The following is a 19,632-nucleotide window of genomic DNA, read 5'->3' on the forward strand; positions in this document are numbered from 1 at the left end:
AGAGATACACAAGAGAGACAGTGATTCAAAAAGTGATAAAGCTGATAATTGTTTGTTTCAGCTTCGCCGAGAACGGAAAAGGGCGAGGAAAGAGCTCCACATTGCGGCACTTGCTTCAGTGTCATCAGCTCCAGTTTCCACTACAGGCCCTCCTCTGCTCACGAGATTCACACCCACGGATCTTATCTGATACATTCGCGCTACCCAGGTGAGTGTGGAAGTCATGAGTGTCTCATTAAACACTACGAATGCGTCCTCTTTTTTTACGCGAAGAAGCACCAGGGGCACGGGGATTCGGTAGCAGGTTTATTCCAGAATTATTTAGTTTAGCTAGAGAGATTTTCCATGGGCTTTTTCGCGAGAGATTGAAACTGGGAAAGGTAGCGTACACGGTAACCACGTTGCAGGTGTTTTGTAAAGTCAAGGGGTTAAGTACTCTGGTAATTTATGACTTTATGATGATCAATATGCTTCACGCGCGGAATATAAAATGATGAGAAACTGTGTGAAAATTACGAAATGTAATCAAAAATAGTAATTTTCTGAAATTGCACATTAAAAATTGTTGAAGCTTGAGTTATGGTGCCATTATAATGAAAAGTGATAAAGGAAAATCTTATTTCTGGCAGGATTTTTTAGCACATGACTGTTCTCAAGTACTACACAATCGACTTATGTGTTAGTTCCTGTCATGACTGTTTGGTAGTTTTGAACACGACGAGGACTAGGGGAAACAGTCAAGACAAGAACCTACACAAAGAATAGTCAATAATGTAAAAGCACTTTAGAACAGTAAAGTGTTAAAAAAATATATTTAAGAGAACGAATTCCCATTTTTAATAAAAAAAATCTATTTTTCTTTATTATTCATTTTTATTTTTATTTTTCCCATTTTTATAATTAATAAGTCTATGGGCTATGAAAAAATAAAAAAGGATCAATTAAGCGAAAGAATTAATCATGCAACTAAACTTTAATAGTGGAGCCCGGGGCAGAATTAATCAGCAGTTGAAATTTTACGTAGTATATACAGTGGGACCTCGATAGGTCAACTAATTATTTCCAGGCCTATTGACTCTATTGGAATTCGTTGACTCTAATGGAGTCCGAAAGAAATCAATTAAAATGTGAAATTTTGATGGAAAGGGGTATTATTTTATATTTGTACTAAATCATTGATAACTTCAAAACGATAGTCGATTATTATTTAATTAACCCATGAATTCTACAACCTATGGCGCAAAAAAGTCGGATGTTTGGGCAAAAATTGGAGATTAAGAAATGATTTTACGGAATGTTTTTATTATTAGTAAATATCTTGATTATAAATTACTCTTCATGTAGTAATATTGAGGCCCACCCACGATGTTAATATAAGGAAATGGTGTCTTAAAGATTTCTTTTTTTTTTCATTTTAGAAAAAACCCTGGTAGATATTTAATTATTGAAAATTCTGATTCAATTAACGTTTCTAAGTATAATTTATTTTAAATTTTTAGTGTATAAAAAAAGAGATTGATAGTTGTTCTTTTCGTTATGACATAACTATGGCTCTAAATTTCACTTAAAGAGCAATAAAACCAATTTTTCTCATTTTCTTCTTGTTCTGTAATATGGGCGTAAAATAGTTAGAGATATCGGATTGGAGTCTTCAGATGACCCCTTAATAAGTCAATCTGAGGATTATTAATATGAACCTCATTTCCTCCCCACCCCTCCCCTTCACGACCAAAAACGTATTTTTTCTGATTACAAGAAGACAAGAGAGAAAAGACAAGGGAACTTTGAATCGGTCAAAACGCTTAAAATCACGAAAAGAAAATTATTTAGTTGAATGTTTTTCTGGTTTTTAAAAACGTTACATTGATACACAAAAACACTGATTTTAATTTTCAAAAAATTATAATAAAATCATATAATATTATTAGTTCAATAAAGGAAAAGTTGACTCTAATGGAGTCAATTTGGGTCCAAGTTGACTCTATCGGAGTCCGTAGAGTAAAAAAAAAATAGCTGTTGACTCTATCGGGGGTTGACTCAATCGAGGTCTAACTGTATTTGCAAAAAAAAATATAAGGCTGATAAATATTTAAATGAATAGTAAGGCAGATGTTTACTTCGAATAAATACTGGTTAAATACTTATTAAAGCAAATTATAGTATCCCACTATTTAATTGTATCCGTATTTAATGATTTATTTAGATCTTGACAAGATTATCAAGGACCAAATAAATCCAAAAAGTATCTTTCTTTTCAATATTGCAATCACTTGCTTTAAAATTTTCCATTGTTATCAAATTTCTAGTATTTTTTTCGTGTTTTAAAGAAGCTCTTTGAAAGATCACTTCGTAAAGATTGATATTGCATTTCAAATGTGACTTTGTAATATAATCGCTTTGCCTACCAAAAAAAGAAAAAATAAACGGTTAGAATTTAGAATCGTTCTTATATAATTTCAGAATTAAAAATTAAAATTTATTTTCTCTTGCACATTAAATAAAATATCAACTCTTCCTTATCCTTTCTGAAAACGTTAAAAATCAATATTTTGAAAAGTTCAAATTCTAAGAATGCCTGATCTCCCTGATCTTATGTAGGGATCTTATGATAGGGTAAAGTGCCCATACTTTGCACAGTCCTAAGCTTCATAATGGCTAAATTTTTCTTATTCTGAATAAATGTGATTCCGCAATATATTTTAAAAACAGGACACTTTCCCATAGTTTTTAAAATTTGGGTGCGATAAGTCATATTTATTGAAAAATATAGGAAAAATTTAGTCTTTATAAAGCCTGGGACCGTGCAAAGCATTGGTACTTTCCCCTACTGTTAGCTTTTGCATTTAAATTCGTTTGATAATTTCAGTATTGCTTCTAAACCTTCGAAAAACTTCATTGTACTACGAATGCTGTGAATACTATTCGGTTTTAACAAATTCGAAATTAGACATTTGCAAATAAATTCAAAATAAATTATTTATAGATCAAATTCTAAGAATTCTATTATACGTTAATAATTACTTTTATAAGTTTTAAACTTCAAACGGCTAATGATTTTTTTGTATTTCATCACAAGAATATAAAAAAAAATCAAAAGTAACTCCTTAACTTTATTTGAAATAAAATTTTCCTTGTTTAAAAAAAGAAACTCAAAGATTTGGAATTTTTGAGAATCATTCGGAAGTTAATTTAATTATTTCCTAATTTTCTGTAACATTTTTTCCAGTTATTAAATACTATTGTGATAGAGCACGTTTTAAAAAATAGCACTACGTGCAAACAAAAAGCATTTAAACATTAACCAATGTTACAATTATATGGGTAAAATTTCGTAGTTTTGATAATTTCAAATTATAATGCTTTATCATAAAAAAAACCGAGATAATTTTAAAATTAGATTAAAATCATCAGAGTAATTCGAAAATATCTTCGATAATTGAATAACTGACCAGCAAGAAGCAGGTTTTCAGAAACTTTCTTTCTTTTTGAAAACTAACAGAAAAAAGTGGATATTTTTATTAGGAATTTGGGTATATAAAATTAAGAAAAATGTAATATAAGAAGAGCTTGGACCGCTTGGGCAAAAAGTTTTTCAAATGTTTTTCTACAATTTCAAATTTTCCCTTTTTTGAAAAAGGTGATTAGTCTTATTTATACCTTATTTATAATTGATTTTGATGAAACAGATCACTTAAAAAAGTGCTCAAATGGTGTAATACGTGTAATACACCCCCCGTTCGATTTAAATCCTTTTAGCCCTTTTATATTTTACTTTTTACTTATTGTTTGAAATTAAAATATTAATTTCCTATAAAATATTTTAATCTCATCGTGTTTTCTTAGCAAGAGTTTTAAATGCTTTGAATACTTTCAAACCAGTTTTTTTTATTCAGCCAGTATATAGGGGAATTCTGTAGCCGTATGACAATATGTCATATGGCAAATTCAAAATTTTTCATGTAATAAATTCGAAAAAAAACCAATCAAATATTCGATTCATATCAGTGATTTAACAGCTTCATAGAGCTCTTTCCAATGGGCTTTCGATGCTCACTGGGCTATATTATTCGGCTTCCGAATTTATCACGAAAATTTGTCATATGACTTTGTCATATTGTTCGGAATTCCCCTACAGGTATAGGAAGATATAACCGGTTTGGAACTAAAATATTTTATGGAATAAATTATCTAGTTATGTGTAGTTATTGCCTTTACCTTCCACCTTTCCCAAAGTTTTTATTTTCTTATGATCAGAGATAAACTATTGAATGCAATTTCTTCAAGTTTTTTGCTTATAGGGGGAAGTGCGGCACCTCTGAATTGGGGCACTTTAAAAATAAGAGGAGTCTCTTATTTTTAAATGGACCTGGTCCTTAAAATGATACTGTATAATTTTGCTTAGATCCACAAACAATTGTAAATTTAAATTACATTATGATAAGGCTCAGTTCCATTTTAAAATAGGATAAGAAGTCCTAATTTAAAAATTCCCCAATTCAAAGATCAAGATGCCCCTATTACTTTTATTTTAGTTTCAGTAGAACTTCGAATCCAGATGATTTTTAAATCAATGGAAATTTGTGCGTACGATATTTACAAGAAACACTTAAAACTAGAAATATGGTAATTTTCATCTCTTCACACTTTAGATTTTTAAGACAGAAGTGATTATGGTTACTTAGGGGCGTGGCTTAAGGTTCAGAATAGCCAGATTTAATTTAAAAAAAAAAACTAAAAAATTCACAATAAGTTAATTAATTGGTTAACTTATAAGAAGACACAATTGAAAATTTTAAGCACCGGAATTATTTTATTAGTGAAATATTTTTTTTAGTGTGATAGCGCCATAGCAAAACCATAATAATCATATAAACAAATACGAAACGGGGGGAAGAGAAGGAGGGCACTTGCAATCAATTTTCCGTGATGGAAATTTTTGTATTCTTGTTTGGGCCAACAGGTTGGAAACCTTAAATCACTGATAGGCATGATATTGACCCACATTTAACTTTAATCCCTGATTCCATTGATGAAGTTCGCATTTGTCGTTTTGCCCATATTTACAAAGTTGCTTCAACCAAAATCGGCTCACTGGCATAGCCCACAATTTAATCTTGTAAATGTGCCGGACATGTGGCTTTAGATACTATCATTTTAATTGGGCAATTAATTCAGCACAATTTAACTTTCTTTCAATCGAATTTTTATAACTTTATGGATTTTTGAAGGTTTTTGCAGTGGAATGTGCCAAAAGTTTATTTACTTTTAAATACATTTTCACATATTTTTTTTCGTGTAGGAAATTGCAAGTTATTTCTGCCCATTTCTAGATTGCATGGAATATTACTCATTTTTTCCATCTTAAGATATAGACAAAATTGGTACTGGATTGAGGAGATTTATTGAAGACTTTAAACTGCGTGAGATTGCACAGAAATATTTTTTTACATGATCTTCAAAAGCCAATCACATTTTATTCAATTCTCAATGGCTTTTCCTTTCCTTTTCCGGAACAAAGTGCTTTAGAAAAGTGCACTTTTGCATTGACGTAAAACGTCGAGAGCAGCATGCAAAGAGAAGCCAATTTGTTGATCCTTGTAATAAAGAGTAGCATAAAGATACATGTGGTGTATGCGTGAAAATCGTGGCTTTTTGCAAAATGCAAAAATCCAAATACATTTCACGAGACATGCCAGAAGGAACCTTCTCCATATATGGCTCTCAGGTGGCCTCTGAAGGTAATAATGTTCAATGGCAAGACTGTACAATTTGATACATGCTTGCATGAAAAATTACCTCAAACTGCGAGTTGGATGAAAAAAAAAACGGCGTCTCACAAGTCAAATGGTTGGTGACTCTGGTCAGGCATGTGAGATAAAGTTAGGAGAATGAAAAAAAAGAGCCAATATGTATTTATTTATAAAGAATTAAATAACCATAACAAGAGCCGGAGACACATTTCTATAAATCTCTATTTGTGTCAATGTTGTTCACATTGCATTTGTGCATTTCACATTAATCGCACTTTGAGTTCGGTCAAGACAACATTTTTGTTGCGTGGCCCCAAAATGACCACGACAAGAATTGGAGAGAGTTTGCATGCAAAAAATAGCCCCACTGATTGATATCACAAATGATTTACCTGAGAAGAATCATTATTGATCACAATTGAGATGTCGAGATAATTCATAAATTTTTAATTTTCCTTTTGCCATCGATATTTCAAAAATTCAAAATTATATTTTAATTTTATTGTATTAAACACATCTAATTATAAATACACAATCCCATTAAAAATTTTTAGGCCCAATGCGTTCTCTGATTGGCTCGAGCTTGAAAGCATTCAGAGTTCTGACCAATCACATAACGTTTAAGCTTATAACATTGTTTTCTTTGATTTGCAAAAAAGTAGTACAATAATTTTATTTAGAGCAGAGGTGTGCAAGAACCGTTGAAACCGAATAAACGTCAAAATAAGTTTGTTCTGGTAGCGTTTTGACCATTGACGTGTACATGTTTCAATTGACGTTTATTCGGTTTCAACGGTTCTTGCACGCCTCTGATTTAGAGTATTAAATAAGGTTACGTCCGGACTAAAAAAAACCACAATATGTCCTTTTACATCTTCTTTTTTCCAATATGATGATAAAGAAATATTTTATTCGACCTCTTAAGCCTAGAAAAATACAACATTTTAACCATATTTTCTGAAATTTTCATTTCAAAATTTTAAAAATTCAGTGGTTAGAACTTTATTTTTGAATATGGTTTTTGAAAAAAGCTTTTCGGTGGACAAAATTTCTCATAGTATATTCATCTGACGTTTAAAAAAACTAAATATTTCTTGTTAAGGCATCTACACATTGGGAGTAATTTTCGTCAAAAATTGCTTTTTTGAAGGAAATCGTCTATATTGCTGTAGGTGGAAACGTCAAAATTCTGTCAAAAACGTAATTTTTGACAAAAATTGCTCTCAATGTGTTGAGGCCTTTAGCTGATAAGTTAAACAACTTAAACTCGTATTCGAACGGTAGAATGTTTTTATCTTGATCACAAGTTATTTTACAAGATAAAACGTGGTGTAAAATACGCAAAAAATTGTTTTTTTTTGTGGAAAATTCTACCAAAAGTCCAAATTTTTAAAAAAAAAAATTGTACCGTTCAAGTACGCGTTTTACCCTTTAAGGACGAGAAGGTCAAAAATCGGGGGTCAGAAAAAATCACTTTTTCTAACTTTTTAGATCAAAGCATAACTTTAGAACAGAGGTGTGCAAAAACCGTTGAAACCTAATTAACGTCAAAATAAGTTTGTTATAGTAGCGTTTTGGCCATTGACGTACATGTTTCATTTGACGTTTATTCGGTTTCAACGGTTCTTGCACGCCTCTGCTTTAGAAGATTTGACTTTTTGGTCACCGGTGACTTAAAGGGTTAACTTATTATGCCAAGGGCACAATAACTTTTAATATAAATATGTTTTCAAAATTTTACTAGATTTCTGTTTCATTCATTCTCATTGAAGTGTCAAAAACATCTTTACAAAACAGAATTTATTGTGCGTTAGTCATTAGCTAATAGGAAATATTTAGTTTTTTTTGGCGCCAGAAGGACATACTCTGAAAAACCTTCTTCATCGAAAAGTTTTTTTTTTCGAGAAAAAGTCTTCTAATCTCAGTCCCCAACAGCTGAATCTTAAGGATTTTTAATCAAAATTTCAGAAAATATTTTAAATATTTAATATGCTTAAGAACTTAAATAAAAATAAAAATTTATTATGTTGAAAAAATATGGAGAAAATATGCTGTTTCTTCATGTATATTTCCTTAAGTCAAATAAAATTGCCAGTTCATTGTAGAATGTGTTCAACAGCTGAAGCTAATGCTTTAGAATATCTTTATTAAGAGTTTTCATGGGTTTCGGAAGCTAATAAACATTTTTTTCTATTATGTTTAATTTTTTATATGAAATTAAAAGAAATTTTCGTTTAATATTACCATTTTGACGGAATTTTGACATTTTGACATTTGTTTGACAAAAATTTTGCTCCCAGCAAATGTCAGAAGCATTTAAGAATTTATTTTTCAGTATTCAGCAAAGTTATAAAACATAATGGTTGATTACCAACGCTAAGACGGCGGTGACCGCTATCACACAAACATTGAATTCTTTGAGCACCTATATCTGTCAAAAATTTTGCATTCAATAGCTCTAGCTCAAAAGCAGTATTTGAAAAAAATAAATAAAAAATAAATAAATAAATAATAATTGTATTTCTTTATTTTTAATTTGCTTAAGTTCGTCAAAATAATTTATTTAAATTAGTGATCTTTTTTAATAAAATTCCCTTTAAAAATTTTTAACGCTTTTATCTCTTATGGTCTCTGCACACTGTGAAAAATTTTCGTCAAAATGGAGGTTTTGGCGCGATTTACATGCACGGTGCAAATAATTTACTTCAAAATGATCCGTTTTGACGAAAATTTACCAAAATGTTTAGGGGCCATTATGGTGTCTACACACTAGAAGCAATTTTCGTCAAAAATTGCCTTTTTTATAAATTCTGACGTTTCTGCCTACAAGGATAGAGGAAATTTTCTTTAAAAAGGCATTTAAAAAAAAATTGTTCCTAGTGTGAAGAGGTCATTAGGGACAATATTTTTGATCAAATTAAATTTTTCTTGTTTTTTGTTTTAAATTGTTCCAGACAGAGTTAATGGAAATAGAGCAGTTCAAGTAGCTTAATTACTTTTACGACTGCATTCAAATTAATTAGGTCCTATTCGTATCTTTTGTTTTTCAGTTATATTTTAACATTTAGCATAATGGCTTTAGTTAATTCATTGTTCTAGAAAGATATATTTTCAAAATTCACGCTTGTGTGACATTTTCCCGCAGGAGTTACTTAGTTTTTTAGAATTTCAAAGTTGAAAGAGTTGATTAAAAATAGGATAGGATTATACTTTTCCATTTTATACCAGATCCAGATAATGAAATTGATGAAAATCAACCCAGAAACACTTGTGCTAGATCCCTTATAAATTAAAAATGAGTTACACAAAAAACATTTGAAGCTAAATCTCCAATTTTTGAACTCAAAAATCACCAATAGCTCAGATAAGCACTGAATCCACTCAGTTATCTGCCCTCATTGAATTTTTTTTACAGGCACGTGCACAGAAAAATGTGCGCCAAAATCTTACAGAGTGAGATAATAAAAATATTTCGGACATTCACTCAATGCACTATTGTGATGAAAAATTCTTGAATGACCTCCTTGAATGACTCAAAACCTTCAAGTACAGTCAATGTCTTCAGCCAGCATCTATTTACGTAGTGATTCGACACAGTGGTGCGCGCCAAAAAGAGATCACTGAAGGAACATTAATTCTGATTTATCTGTGGTGTACATTCATTTACTTTACACTTTCCCTGCCGGAGAAAAGCACCTTCGGTAAAAATAAATTTTTCCATTAGGTGTGTTTTTTGAGAATTTTATAGCGCTACCAAAATAAACAGAAACAAGATGATTCTCGTAAATAAATAGGTGGGAAAATGAACCACAAAGTCATTGAGAATATCATATAAATCTCTTCAAGAAAATTCTGCAATTGCTTATTGACAGACAAATTTGTTATTTCTAAACAAGCAGAATTTCTTAATATATTGCTCAAAATCTCAGTAGGGGAAGTGCTTATAATTTTGGACAGTCTGCATATAAGCATCGATATCCTAAGTTTGAAGTGCCATATTTTCAATACTAATTGACTTTTCTTGTTACTCTCTTTTCAGAAGGATTGTTTAGAAACTTGGCAAGCTATTTATCATCTTATTTTTACTAAAATTAGTTTTAATACGTTTAAAAATGAATTGATATGTAGAGGTGAATTTGACTCTTATTTTGGACAACTTGGTTATTAATTTTTACAACTTGTCTGTAAATTTGGACAGATAATCCGCCTCAACAGGATGCCCATTGTTCTTCATTTTATGAACCAATCTTACCAAGTCCTCTTCCTGGTCATGTAAGGGAAACGTGGAATGTCACAAGAAGCCCAGAAACTTTCCATATCATTCATTAAAGTGAGTTGACTTCGGTACTCCAAGTACGTGCGGATTCGCTCATTCCCTGCCCTTTCCGGGAGCCTTTCAAGGCATTTCTCACTGCATCTCTTTCGTAGAGATGATGCTCCTTCATTTCTCCAGGCATTTGTCCAACCTAGTCATCACAAAAGCTAAAACTTCACGAAATTTCGTGAGAAAAACACCTGTCCAAAATAAGAATCATCACCTCACTGGTGAATGTCTTAAAAAATTTCCCATTTTTCACACGAAAAATATAATTCACAAGGCAAATCTCACTTCAGGTCAAATGTACAAATCATCAGTAACGTGAATCAACACAATATTCAATGAATATTCAATAATATCACTCAAAAACAGCGAACAAACTTTGTTAGTACTTCACCAAAACTAAATAAGACTGAAGTAAGCCACGAAGTTCTGTCATATTTCTCGTAAGCAATTGCTCACACTGAATTTTCAACAAAGCAATTTCAACTCAAATCATATTCAAATTTTAACGTATTTAGTGTTAAAATATTCCAAAAAGAACAAATATTTAGATAGAATTCATTATTCATCAAATATTGGAATAAAAATCCATAATTTTAATCAATTTATTTTTAGTGTCCAATGTTATCCTCAAAGTGTCCAAAATAAGAAACTGGACAAAATTAGAAGCATTTCCCCTATCTGTTTATTCTGTGAGGTGATAAACGTTTAGCAAATCATAAAAGACACTGGGCTTAAGTGAAAGCAATAAAGTGATATCGACAGAGAAAAAGTAACGTAAAGCTCTTAAAGCTCAAAGCAAGGACTCACTGAAGATAGTAAGATATTATGAAAGAAGATTTTCAAGAACAAAATTGCGAAAAATATGACTCAGAATGTCAAGTGTTTTCGGTAAGTCAATGGACAATTGATAATTTTGTTGATTTAGCAGCGGAAATTACTTGAATTGTAGTTTTAAAATCTTCAATCACAAAGGCAATTGATAGCAAAACATTCCACTTTTATCTGTTTGGAGGGATTTTGAAGTTCATTTCATTTCATGTGTCTTTTTTAGAATAAGAAATATAAACTATTTAGGTAACAAAAATACTTCAGTAACGTATACTCTAAAAAACAATAAACTCTTTTGCAGTGCTAAGTCAAAGTTTATCATTATTAAACGTAGTGTAAAATAAATATTGATAAACAAAGGAATTAATTTGGTTAAAAGTAAAAGAACCATTAAACCTTAATCTTCTATAAAGATCGTCATTGACTTAGCACGTCTTCATGGCAGTAAAAATCAATTTTTTTTTTTAATTTAGGGCAGTAAAAATTAAATCTGCAAACAACTTCAAAAAAAAGTACACTGTAGTTTAGCTCAGAGACTAAAAATATTAACGGTAAGAGATAAATTAGAAAACTTTATTTAAACTTTTAGAGCGGTAGCCATCTTCATTATCAATATACCCTTTTTTGCCACACAAAGTAGAGGAAACCGGGGCAGAATTAGCCAGCAAATGAAATTTTTTGTTGCCTATAATTTGTGAAAAACATGTTTGAATCACAATTATAAATATTTCAATGAATAGAGAGGGAGTTACTTACAATGTTCACTTCCTTTAATTCTACCCCTGTCTAATTCTGCTCTATCTACCTTATTTTTTCTATTTTATTTTTCAAAGCCATAATAGATGAAAAATATCAATTTACAATGCTATTCTAATGAAAAATGAAAAGAGGATTTTTTTAGTACATGACTACTATCTCATATGCTTCTATATAATCGACTTTTCTTGTGTTGGTTTCTGTCACGACTGTTTGTCGGTTTTGGAACAAGACGATGACTGAGCAGAAATCAACACAAGGAATAGTCGATACAGCAGACTCTCTCTCAATTGGGCATTTGGGGCAAAATGTCATCCGGTTTATCGATAGATTTCGGCGTCACAGCCTTTGTAAATTCCACAAAAAGTGCTCAATTATAAGGAATCACCATAAAATAGAAAGAACTACAGCGAATTTGAGCGAATTAGCTTCATAATTAAACGTGAAAATTGTCCACAAAATTTTTCGCCCGATTGAAAAAGAGCCGATTGAGTGAGAGTCTACTGTACTGTAATACAGAAGAGTATGACAGCAATCATTTACTGAAAAAATGTTTCTCCCCTTCTAAGAAAGAATGAGAAGGGGGAATTTTTCTCCTAAATATTTGTTATTATAGAATATTTTATTGAGCTACTTTTTGTACATTTACAAAATAATTACATTGTAAGTGTTCCAAATCACTGATTTGCTTCAACTTTAATACATTCTTAAAAATATTTGATTTATATTAAGAAACAAAAGATTAAGAAAAATAATTTAAGCACAAGGTAATATAGTGCTTACTGATTTAATGCGAGACAGATATGTATTTTACACAAATTAAAAGCTAAACAAAATCAAAAGCTAAACATTTGTATAGCATTTGACTATTCTCAAGTACTTCTGCATTATCGACTTTTCTTTAAATCGGTTCCTGTCTAGACTGTATTCACTGTGTTCCCAAGACTTCGTCCTTTTCTAAAGCCAAAAAACAGTCTTGTCAGGAACAACGACAAAGGAAATTCGATGATACACAAGTATATAATAGAAGTGAAGTCCTAAAATAAATGTTTAGGTGAAAGCTTTTCCTTTTTCATTTTTCGTTAGAATAGCACCATTATTTAACAAGGCATTAAGTGAAGTAGTGGCACTCAAAGATGACAGCACCCTAACCATTTAAATCAAGGATTACTTAAGACTAATATATATAAAGTTACTAACCAAAATGGTGCAATTTCCGAGACATTTAGAGTTTTTAACTTTAAAAATGGATCCCTTTTACTAAAAATATTAATCCCATTTTGTCTGTGATTCTTTTATAATGCTATTGAAATGTTGCGATCCTATTAATAATCGGCGATCAAGAAATGCTAAACAAGGATTTTTCATGATGACTGTTTATAAACTTAAATATTTATGTATAGATTTGTTTAAACTAAAGACTTCATATGTACAAACATATATTTTTTTAACATTTACATTAGTAAATTGTTCACAGATTAATTTAAGATGATCAAAAATAGCCCAGAAAACATCAATTTTCTAAGCTATATAAATTCGTCTAGAAATTCTAGCATTTTAGTTAAAATTTTCTAAATTTTATGCAACATCTACAGTGGTGTGGCTATATTAACAGAGACTATAAAGAAATGGCAATGTGCAAAAAAAAACCTTAAAAGACTTATAATGTATTCAAAATAGTGTTATTGCAAGATGCAAACAAGCGTTTAACTTAGCTCTGAAAAATGCGACCATTTTTAAAGTAATTTTTTCTGTCTTAAAAATTTCTGTTAACAATTCAGAGTTTTAAGGTAACTAGGAGAGATCGGGACAGTAGTAATCATGGGCAGTTGTTAATATTGCAATTTTTTAGTTATAATATAATATTAGACCTCAGAGGACGAGGCATACTAGAAGACAATGATACAAGGATCGTCATTCAGTGAAGAAATGGTCGACACAAGTCCAAGTAGTGTAGACATAAAAATCAATATTTACAGCTACCCCATGTTTACTACTGCCCCAGTCTCCCCTACTCAAAATCGACTTAATTTCATATTGTTATTTTTTGTGTATTCAATTCACTTTGCAATAATTAAAATGAACTCAAACGATTTTTGGCACGGTTGGAAACTATGGGAAACTTTGAAGATATCATGCTTGATTCTTGGCAAGTACTAAATCCCAGGGGATGATACTCCTTTGGAAATGAATTGTGAGTGATCTAACCCCACAGATAAGTGGCTTTTAGAGAGGGAAGTAATTACTCTGAATAAAGAGTGTTTTATTCAATATTACACTGAGAAAAAAAAGAGTGCGCGATTAACTTTTTTTCCTCATAACCTTAACATTTTTTAGGTGTAAAAATATATCAACATTTTTTAATGTTAATTTTACACCTTTTTAAGGGTAAAATTAACATGAAAGAGGTTAACTTTAACCTCCAATACACCTAAAAAGGGTAATATTTACACCGATTTCGGATCAATACTGCAGGGTAAAATTAATATTTTTGGAATGTTATTATAACTTTTTCGGAATCCTCTCAGTGACTTAAAAGGCTTACTATAAAACTCCACTGTTTAATTTTGCCCCGATGTCCCCTAATCGTTATATTTTATCTAAAATTTTGCTAAATATTAAGCTCGATTTTGCTGAGTGTTCAGTAAAGTTCAGTTCTCCTATTGTCCGCTGGGAATGCTAGATTGTGTCATATTCATACTTCAGGGTAATGTAAACCTTTTTGTTTTAAAGAGGTCCGCTAAAAATTTAGCACAACTAAGCTAAAAAAGTATTTTACTTTTAATTTGTCTATATGAAATTCTGTCATGTAAGCATTTTTCAATGTTAATAAAAAATACTCTTAATTTCTTCAGCAATTTTAATCAGTTTTGATGTGTTATCCTTTGTGTTAAGAGACTATTACCGTATTAAATGATTAAAATCGTAATTAATTTTCAACAGAACTTTCTTTTTATTAATTTTTTAAAAAATATCACAATACACTTACTGCCAAGAACTTTTTTTTGTATAAAAACACATGTAATTAAATATTTAATGCCAAAAAAATATTGTGGTAGAATCGTGTCCTCTGATTGGCCAAAGCTGTAAATGGTTTTAGGATCGATCCAATCACAGAACGTGCGATGAGAACAGAAAAAACTAGGCGTTAAATATTTAATTACATGTGATTTACGCCTTACTGATCACATTTAAATTGTTACTGATCAAAACTTCATTTAACTGCCTAACCTAGGAAAATCTCTAGCGGAAAATAATTAGGAATATCCACTCCCATTATTCCATTGTAACTTTGAGATTTTTATCTATATTTGTTGTAATATGATACTATTCTGAATCAGTTTTATTTTTCTAAAATATCTTACAAAACACAATTTTTTTGCCCTATCAACATACAGTAGAGCCTCGCTATATGCAATATTTAGTTCCAGATTTGACACTTGGGTCGCACTATAGTCCATGTCATTTTTTAAAATTATCAACGACTTTTAGTATTGAAATTGCTCGACGGCTTCCACTTTCTTTGCGATTGTGGTACTTGTCTTCGCCCTCTTCATTATGGATCACAATTATCACAACTATTCAATAAAGTTTGCCAAAAATATTAAAATAATTATGACAACATTGCATGTCGCGTACTAAAACAAACATAACCTAACTTAAAATCAGTGTTTTGAAATCAACAGTCGATAAATTGTGGACTATAGAGCGGGGTTTTTCTGTAAGTCTATTGTTTAGCGTTAACACATTTTTCGGTGGCAAGCAACCTCTTGATGGAAAAATTGCAAAACTCGCGGTAAACATTTCGATGAATGAGATTGTATTTAAAAGTGAAAAAAGAAGTGCTAAAAAAGATTTTATGGATTCCCTCTGGCTGTTCATGTTGACTGATGGAGAATGCCATAGAAATGTTGTATGGTATTGTTCTTCAGGCATTAATTGATAAGGGAGTCAGCCTGATAACAGCGCGAATTGTTCAAAATTGCCTGAGGTATATGTGTATGAGCAGTTTTTCAGCACATCGCACTTCTCAAATAAACAAGCGGAATACACCAGAAAAATACAGAGATTTATTGCGCAAAAAAAAGAACTGCAACATTAATTCAATTATGGGCATTAAAACTATTTTATGGGCAATTACAGCTGAGTTCTTTACAGTCTTGTTTTTATTTACTTATTTGTTTGTTTAGCTTGACACTTTGAACTGAGATTTTTGTTTGATTTGACAGATGATTAGGGGTTGATTTAACACATAATTTGACTTATTGAGAATGTTTTCAGGGGGTGATCTAGTGGTTTTTTTCTCTGAGTGTTGATATGGAAAAATGTGGTTGAAAATTTTATTTCTAGCAATTACACTGCGCATTCATAGAAATATTAAGAAATAAATTGTTGAGATAACATTTACTTTTCCCGGATTTTTCACATTAAATTGCTCCACGAGCAAAAACAGTGAACATAAATTTTGCTTTTGGAGACACATAAAAGTTGTTATTCGTCAATTTTCGTGGAATCGTCAGTTTAGTAATAGGATTTCTTTTAGTTAGACACTAAAGAATTGTATATTATTTCGCATAAATAAAATAAATAAAGTGAGAAATCATGAAAATATCCATCATATGAGAGTGAGAAGATCAATTGCACAAAACTAATTCACAGCATAGCGCTAAGTGTTAAGCAGCAGAAAATGGTATGGGAGCTATCTTCACGGAGACTCACCAAAAGAAAGAATAACAATTAGTCCTCGTTTTTGCATTCACCGACACTTTGAGAGGGAAAATTCCCAGTCACTATTAATTTGTACGATCCTTTTCTTTTATGATACAATTCTTTTGTTGGCACTTTTCTTTTTAAATAAGGAACTACACAGAGATTGTAAGGAATAAGTCGTGAGTCCTATGGCGCATGATCCCTGGCCAAAGATGATAAATTAAAATAAGATCTCGGAGGTTCAGCAAACTTATCCTGCTCAGTATCATTCACAAATTTAGCGTGAATTGAGAGATTATCACACCCGTTGATTCACGATCACTACAGATGATTGAGGGAATATCCACAAAGTAAGATCGATTTGATGTTGTGAAGTCTTCGCACTTAACTGATGCCTCGGTGTGATTTAGAAGGCGGCCAAACCGCGAAAAATTCTCTCGGCCTCACACATTGGCGGCTCCCACTCACACGAAAATCCACCTCACGGTGTTAAAGGCGGTTTTTCCTCTCCAAAAGGAGAGTGAGAGAGGGAAAATCTGGAGCAGTCAGTGATTTTTCATCTTTTCACACTCACTAATGTTCCAATTCGTCTGATAATTGTAATTTCGATTGTGGGATATTTTTGGCCAGAGACATTTCTTGCAGCAGTCGCGGGAAAAGTGAAAATTCACAGGCTGCCAAGTACTCAAAATCTATGCCATTCATATCCAAAAATGATTCATTCATCATTTCTACAAACTTCTTTTTTCTCAACTCAATCTCAAAAGCGAGAATTTCATCCAGAAATCTCCGGTTATTTAGAGAAAATTTCCAAATATATATATATAGTGCTGCTTGTGCGAAAAATTGATAATCACCAAGTCCATTAACTGAGCCATAGTGTGTTAATTCATTCGCAAATTTATTGCAACAGACTCTGTCGTCTTGTCTTTCAGATCATTTCGGGCGTTTCTTTTGTGAATTTTAGGTGAAAAAGTCAAGAATCCAAAGTGATAAATCATTTTAGTTTCATCGCCAACTATAATTGGCTGGAGCTTTCAAAGCTTTAAAACTGCAGCCAATCAAAGAACGTTATGGAATTTTGAGAAACAATATAAATGTCCGATATTTCAAACTGTCCGAATTTGACAAACCCTGGAAATGTCTGGGAGCCTGGGCATGGTAACACATTTTTCCTTTTCTCTTTTTACTTACAAAAAAATTATTATCCTTATTTATCGCTCTGTAAATATTAAAAAAAAACCAGTCCTAAAAGCGGGGCTAGGCCAATTAAATTTTTTAAGGTCTTTCTTAGAAGAGAATCAAATAATGCCTAACCGCAAAATATTGATTACAAATGCAATAATACGTACTATGATACGATAATATTTTATATTTCGTAATACAGTAAAGAAATGCGATGAATTTTAAAGCTTTAACGAAAATACAAAGGAAGTAGAATATTAGTTCTTTTTACCAAAAGGCAATAAGAAAATGTCAGAAGAATCTTTGCATCGTTATGAAGAAAGATTTCTGAAGAATTTTGTATTATTTACAAATCGAAATAAAATAATGACAAAAATTTATTTTATTACTTATACCAGATAAGGTAAAGACCGGTAGAGTTATTTATTCAATTTATTTATATTTGCTATAATATTTAGCATATGATCTTACATTAATAGCTCAATTATTATTCCATAAATAATACAAATCAGTGATAATGTCATAGAAATTGACCATAAAACATTCAAAAATTGACCACCGGTCGAGTCGCGAAACCGATTGAATTGAGGGTACTTTACCTTATATCTTTGCAAAATCTTAATAATTGTTTTCAAATACAAGATTTTATATTAGGAGTCCATGCTGAGACTTACCTCTGTCCATCTGCAAAGCTTTTCAAAACAATAATCATGAATTCTGAAAGTAACAATTGCTTATACGACCAGTGTTTCGGGATTTTATGCCGTCTTGCCCGTTGAGGTCGGTTGTGAAGTTAGCGGCAGATAGTTTAAGAGGAAATAAATCTATCTATCCATCTATATATTAATATTAGGTTTTACAGGTTTTATATCACATAAAGATCACCAATAATAAAAATAATAAGAAAAATTCCAAATTAAATAAATATAAATCAGAAATTTAAAACAAAAATAAAATCAAGAAAACAAATTATTTTATTAAATATCTAAAAATTTAAATAAGTTTCTTAATTAAAAATTCTTAATGGCTGAAGCGGAATGATCAGTAGATATTTTGGAAGAAAATTGGTTACTAAATAAGTTTTGATCAATTATTAAATTCAAAATGAGCATTATAAATTCAATTTTGATAGTAATTGCTAAGACACATCTTTTAGATCAGAAAAATGTCATGAAATAAAAATTCCCGTTAGTTGGGCTCCTTTAGAAATATACGTAAAATAACGCTTTCGGTGTAGCCCCCACCCCCTCTAGTGAATATTTAAGCTCCAAAAAGTAATTTTAAAAACCTCATCTGAATTTTATTATTTTTCTATTTTGAATTTTTTAAAAGCAAAAACATTTTAGCACCAGATACTACAATAACCAAAATAACTGTAAATAATATTTCTCACAAGAACGAAACTTTTCTTTGGTATTTTTAGAATCTTTATGTTATGGGCTATAGGTTCCACAATTCTTTCAAAAAGGAAGAAAACAAATCGAATGTGACTCTGATTATACAGTGGGTGTCAAAAGTTTGTTGCCTCATGTATGTTCGGGAAACCAGGTGCAAAAAATGATAGAAAAAATTACGTTTTAAAATTTTTCTTTTTGCAAATTAGTAGCCTGTTATCCGTAGATCTTATTTATATATTTCGAAAAAATTATTGCATTTTATTTCATATAAAAAATTATTGTTTTACAAAAGTTGCTCATTTTTGAAGAATCAAAAGTTTGTTGCCTCATTTGAAAAGTTACTCAAAAGGGTCAAAAACATACAACTAACTTAAAATAAACCGACCATATTTTGAGTTTATGTCATTTGAGAGGCCAATGGTGCGTTTGGACATTTCTAAAGTTGCATATGATAAATACATGTGTTTAAAAGTGATAATAAATAACAAGAAATAATCTGTTTTTTGATAATTCATAAATTAGGTTAAAATGGCATGTTAGACAGAGTTAAAAGGTGGGAAATCATCCAGAGATACTGCCGGAATGAATCTGCGTCGTTAATTGCCAAATTTTATAGAAAATCACTAAAGGTTATACATAAAATATTCAAATATTATATTAATGAGGTACGAGTACATCTGAA

The 19,632-nt window shown here is 30.9% G+C and overlaps 1 protein-coding gene across 1 annotated transcript in view; it reads right to left on the reverse strand.

Annotated features, from left to right (window-relative positions):
* LOC129799563 (protein phosphatase PP2A 55 kDa regulatory subunit) overlaps positions 1 to 16,429 on the reverse strand; it is an 88,312-nt gene extending 71,883 nt beyond the window's left edge. Inside the window, 1 exon segment of the mRNA XM_055843583.1 lies at positions 16,378 to 16,429. Coding sequence (XP_055699558.1) covers positions 16,378 to 16,414 — 37 coding nt within the window. The 5' untranslated portion in view covers positions 16,415 to 16,429.
* Positions 16,430 to 19,632: the final 3,203 nt, after the last annotated feature.

This window comes from Phlebotomus papatasi, chromosome 1, assembly GCF_024763615.1.
Source record: "Phlebotomus papatasi isolate M1 chromosome 1, Ppap_2.1, whole genome shotgun sequence".
Classification (NCBI taxonomy): domain Eukaryota; kingdom Metazoa; phylum Arthropoda; class Insecta; order Diptera; family Psychodidae; genus Phlebotomus; species Phlebotomus papatasi.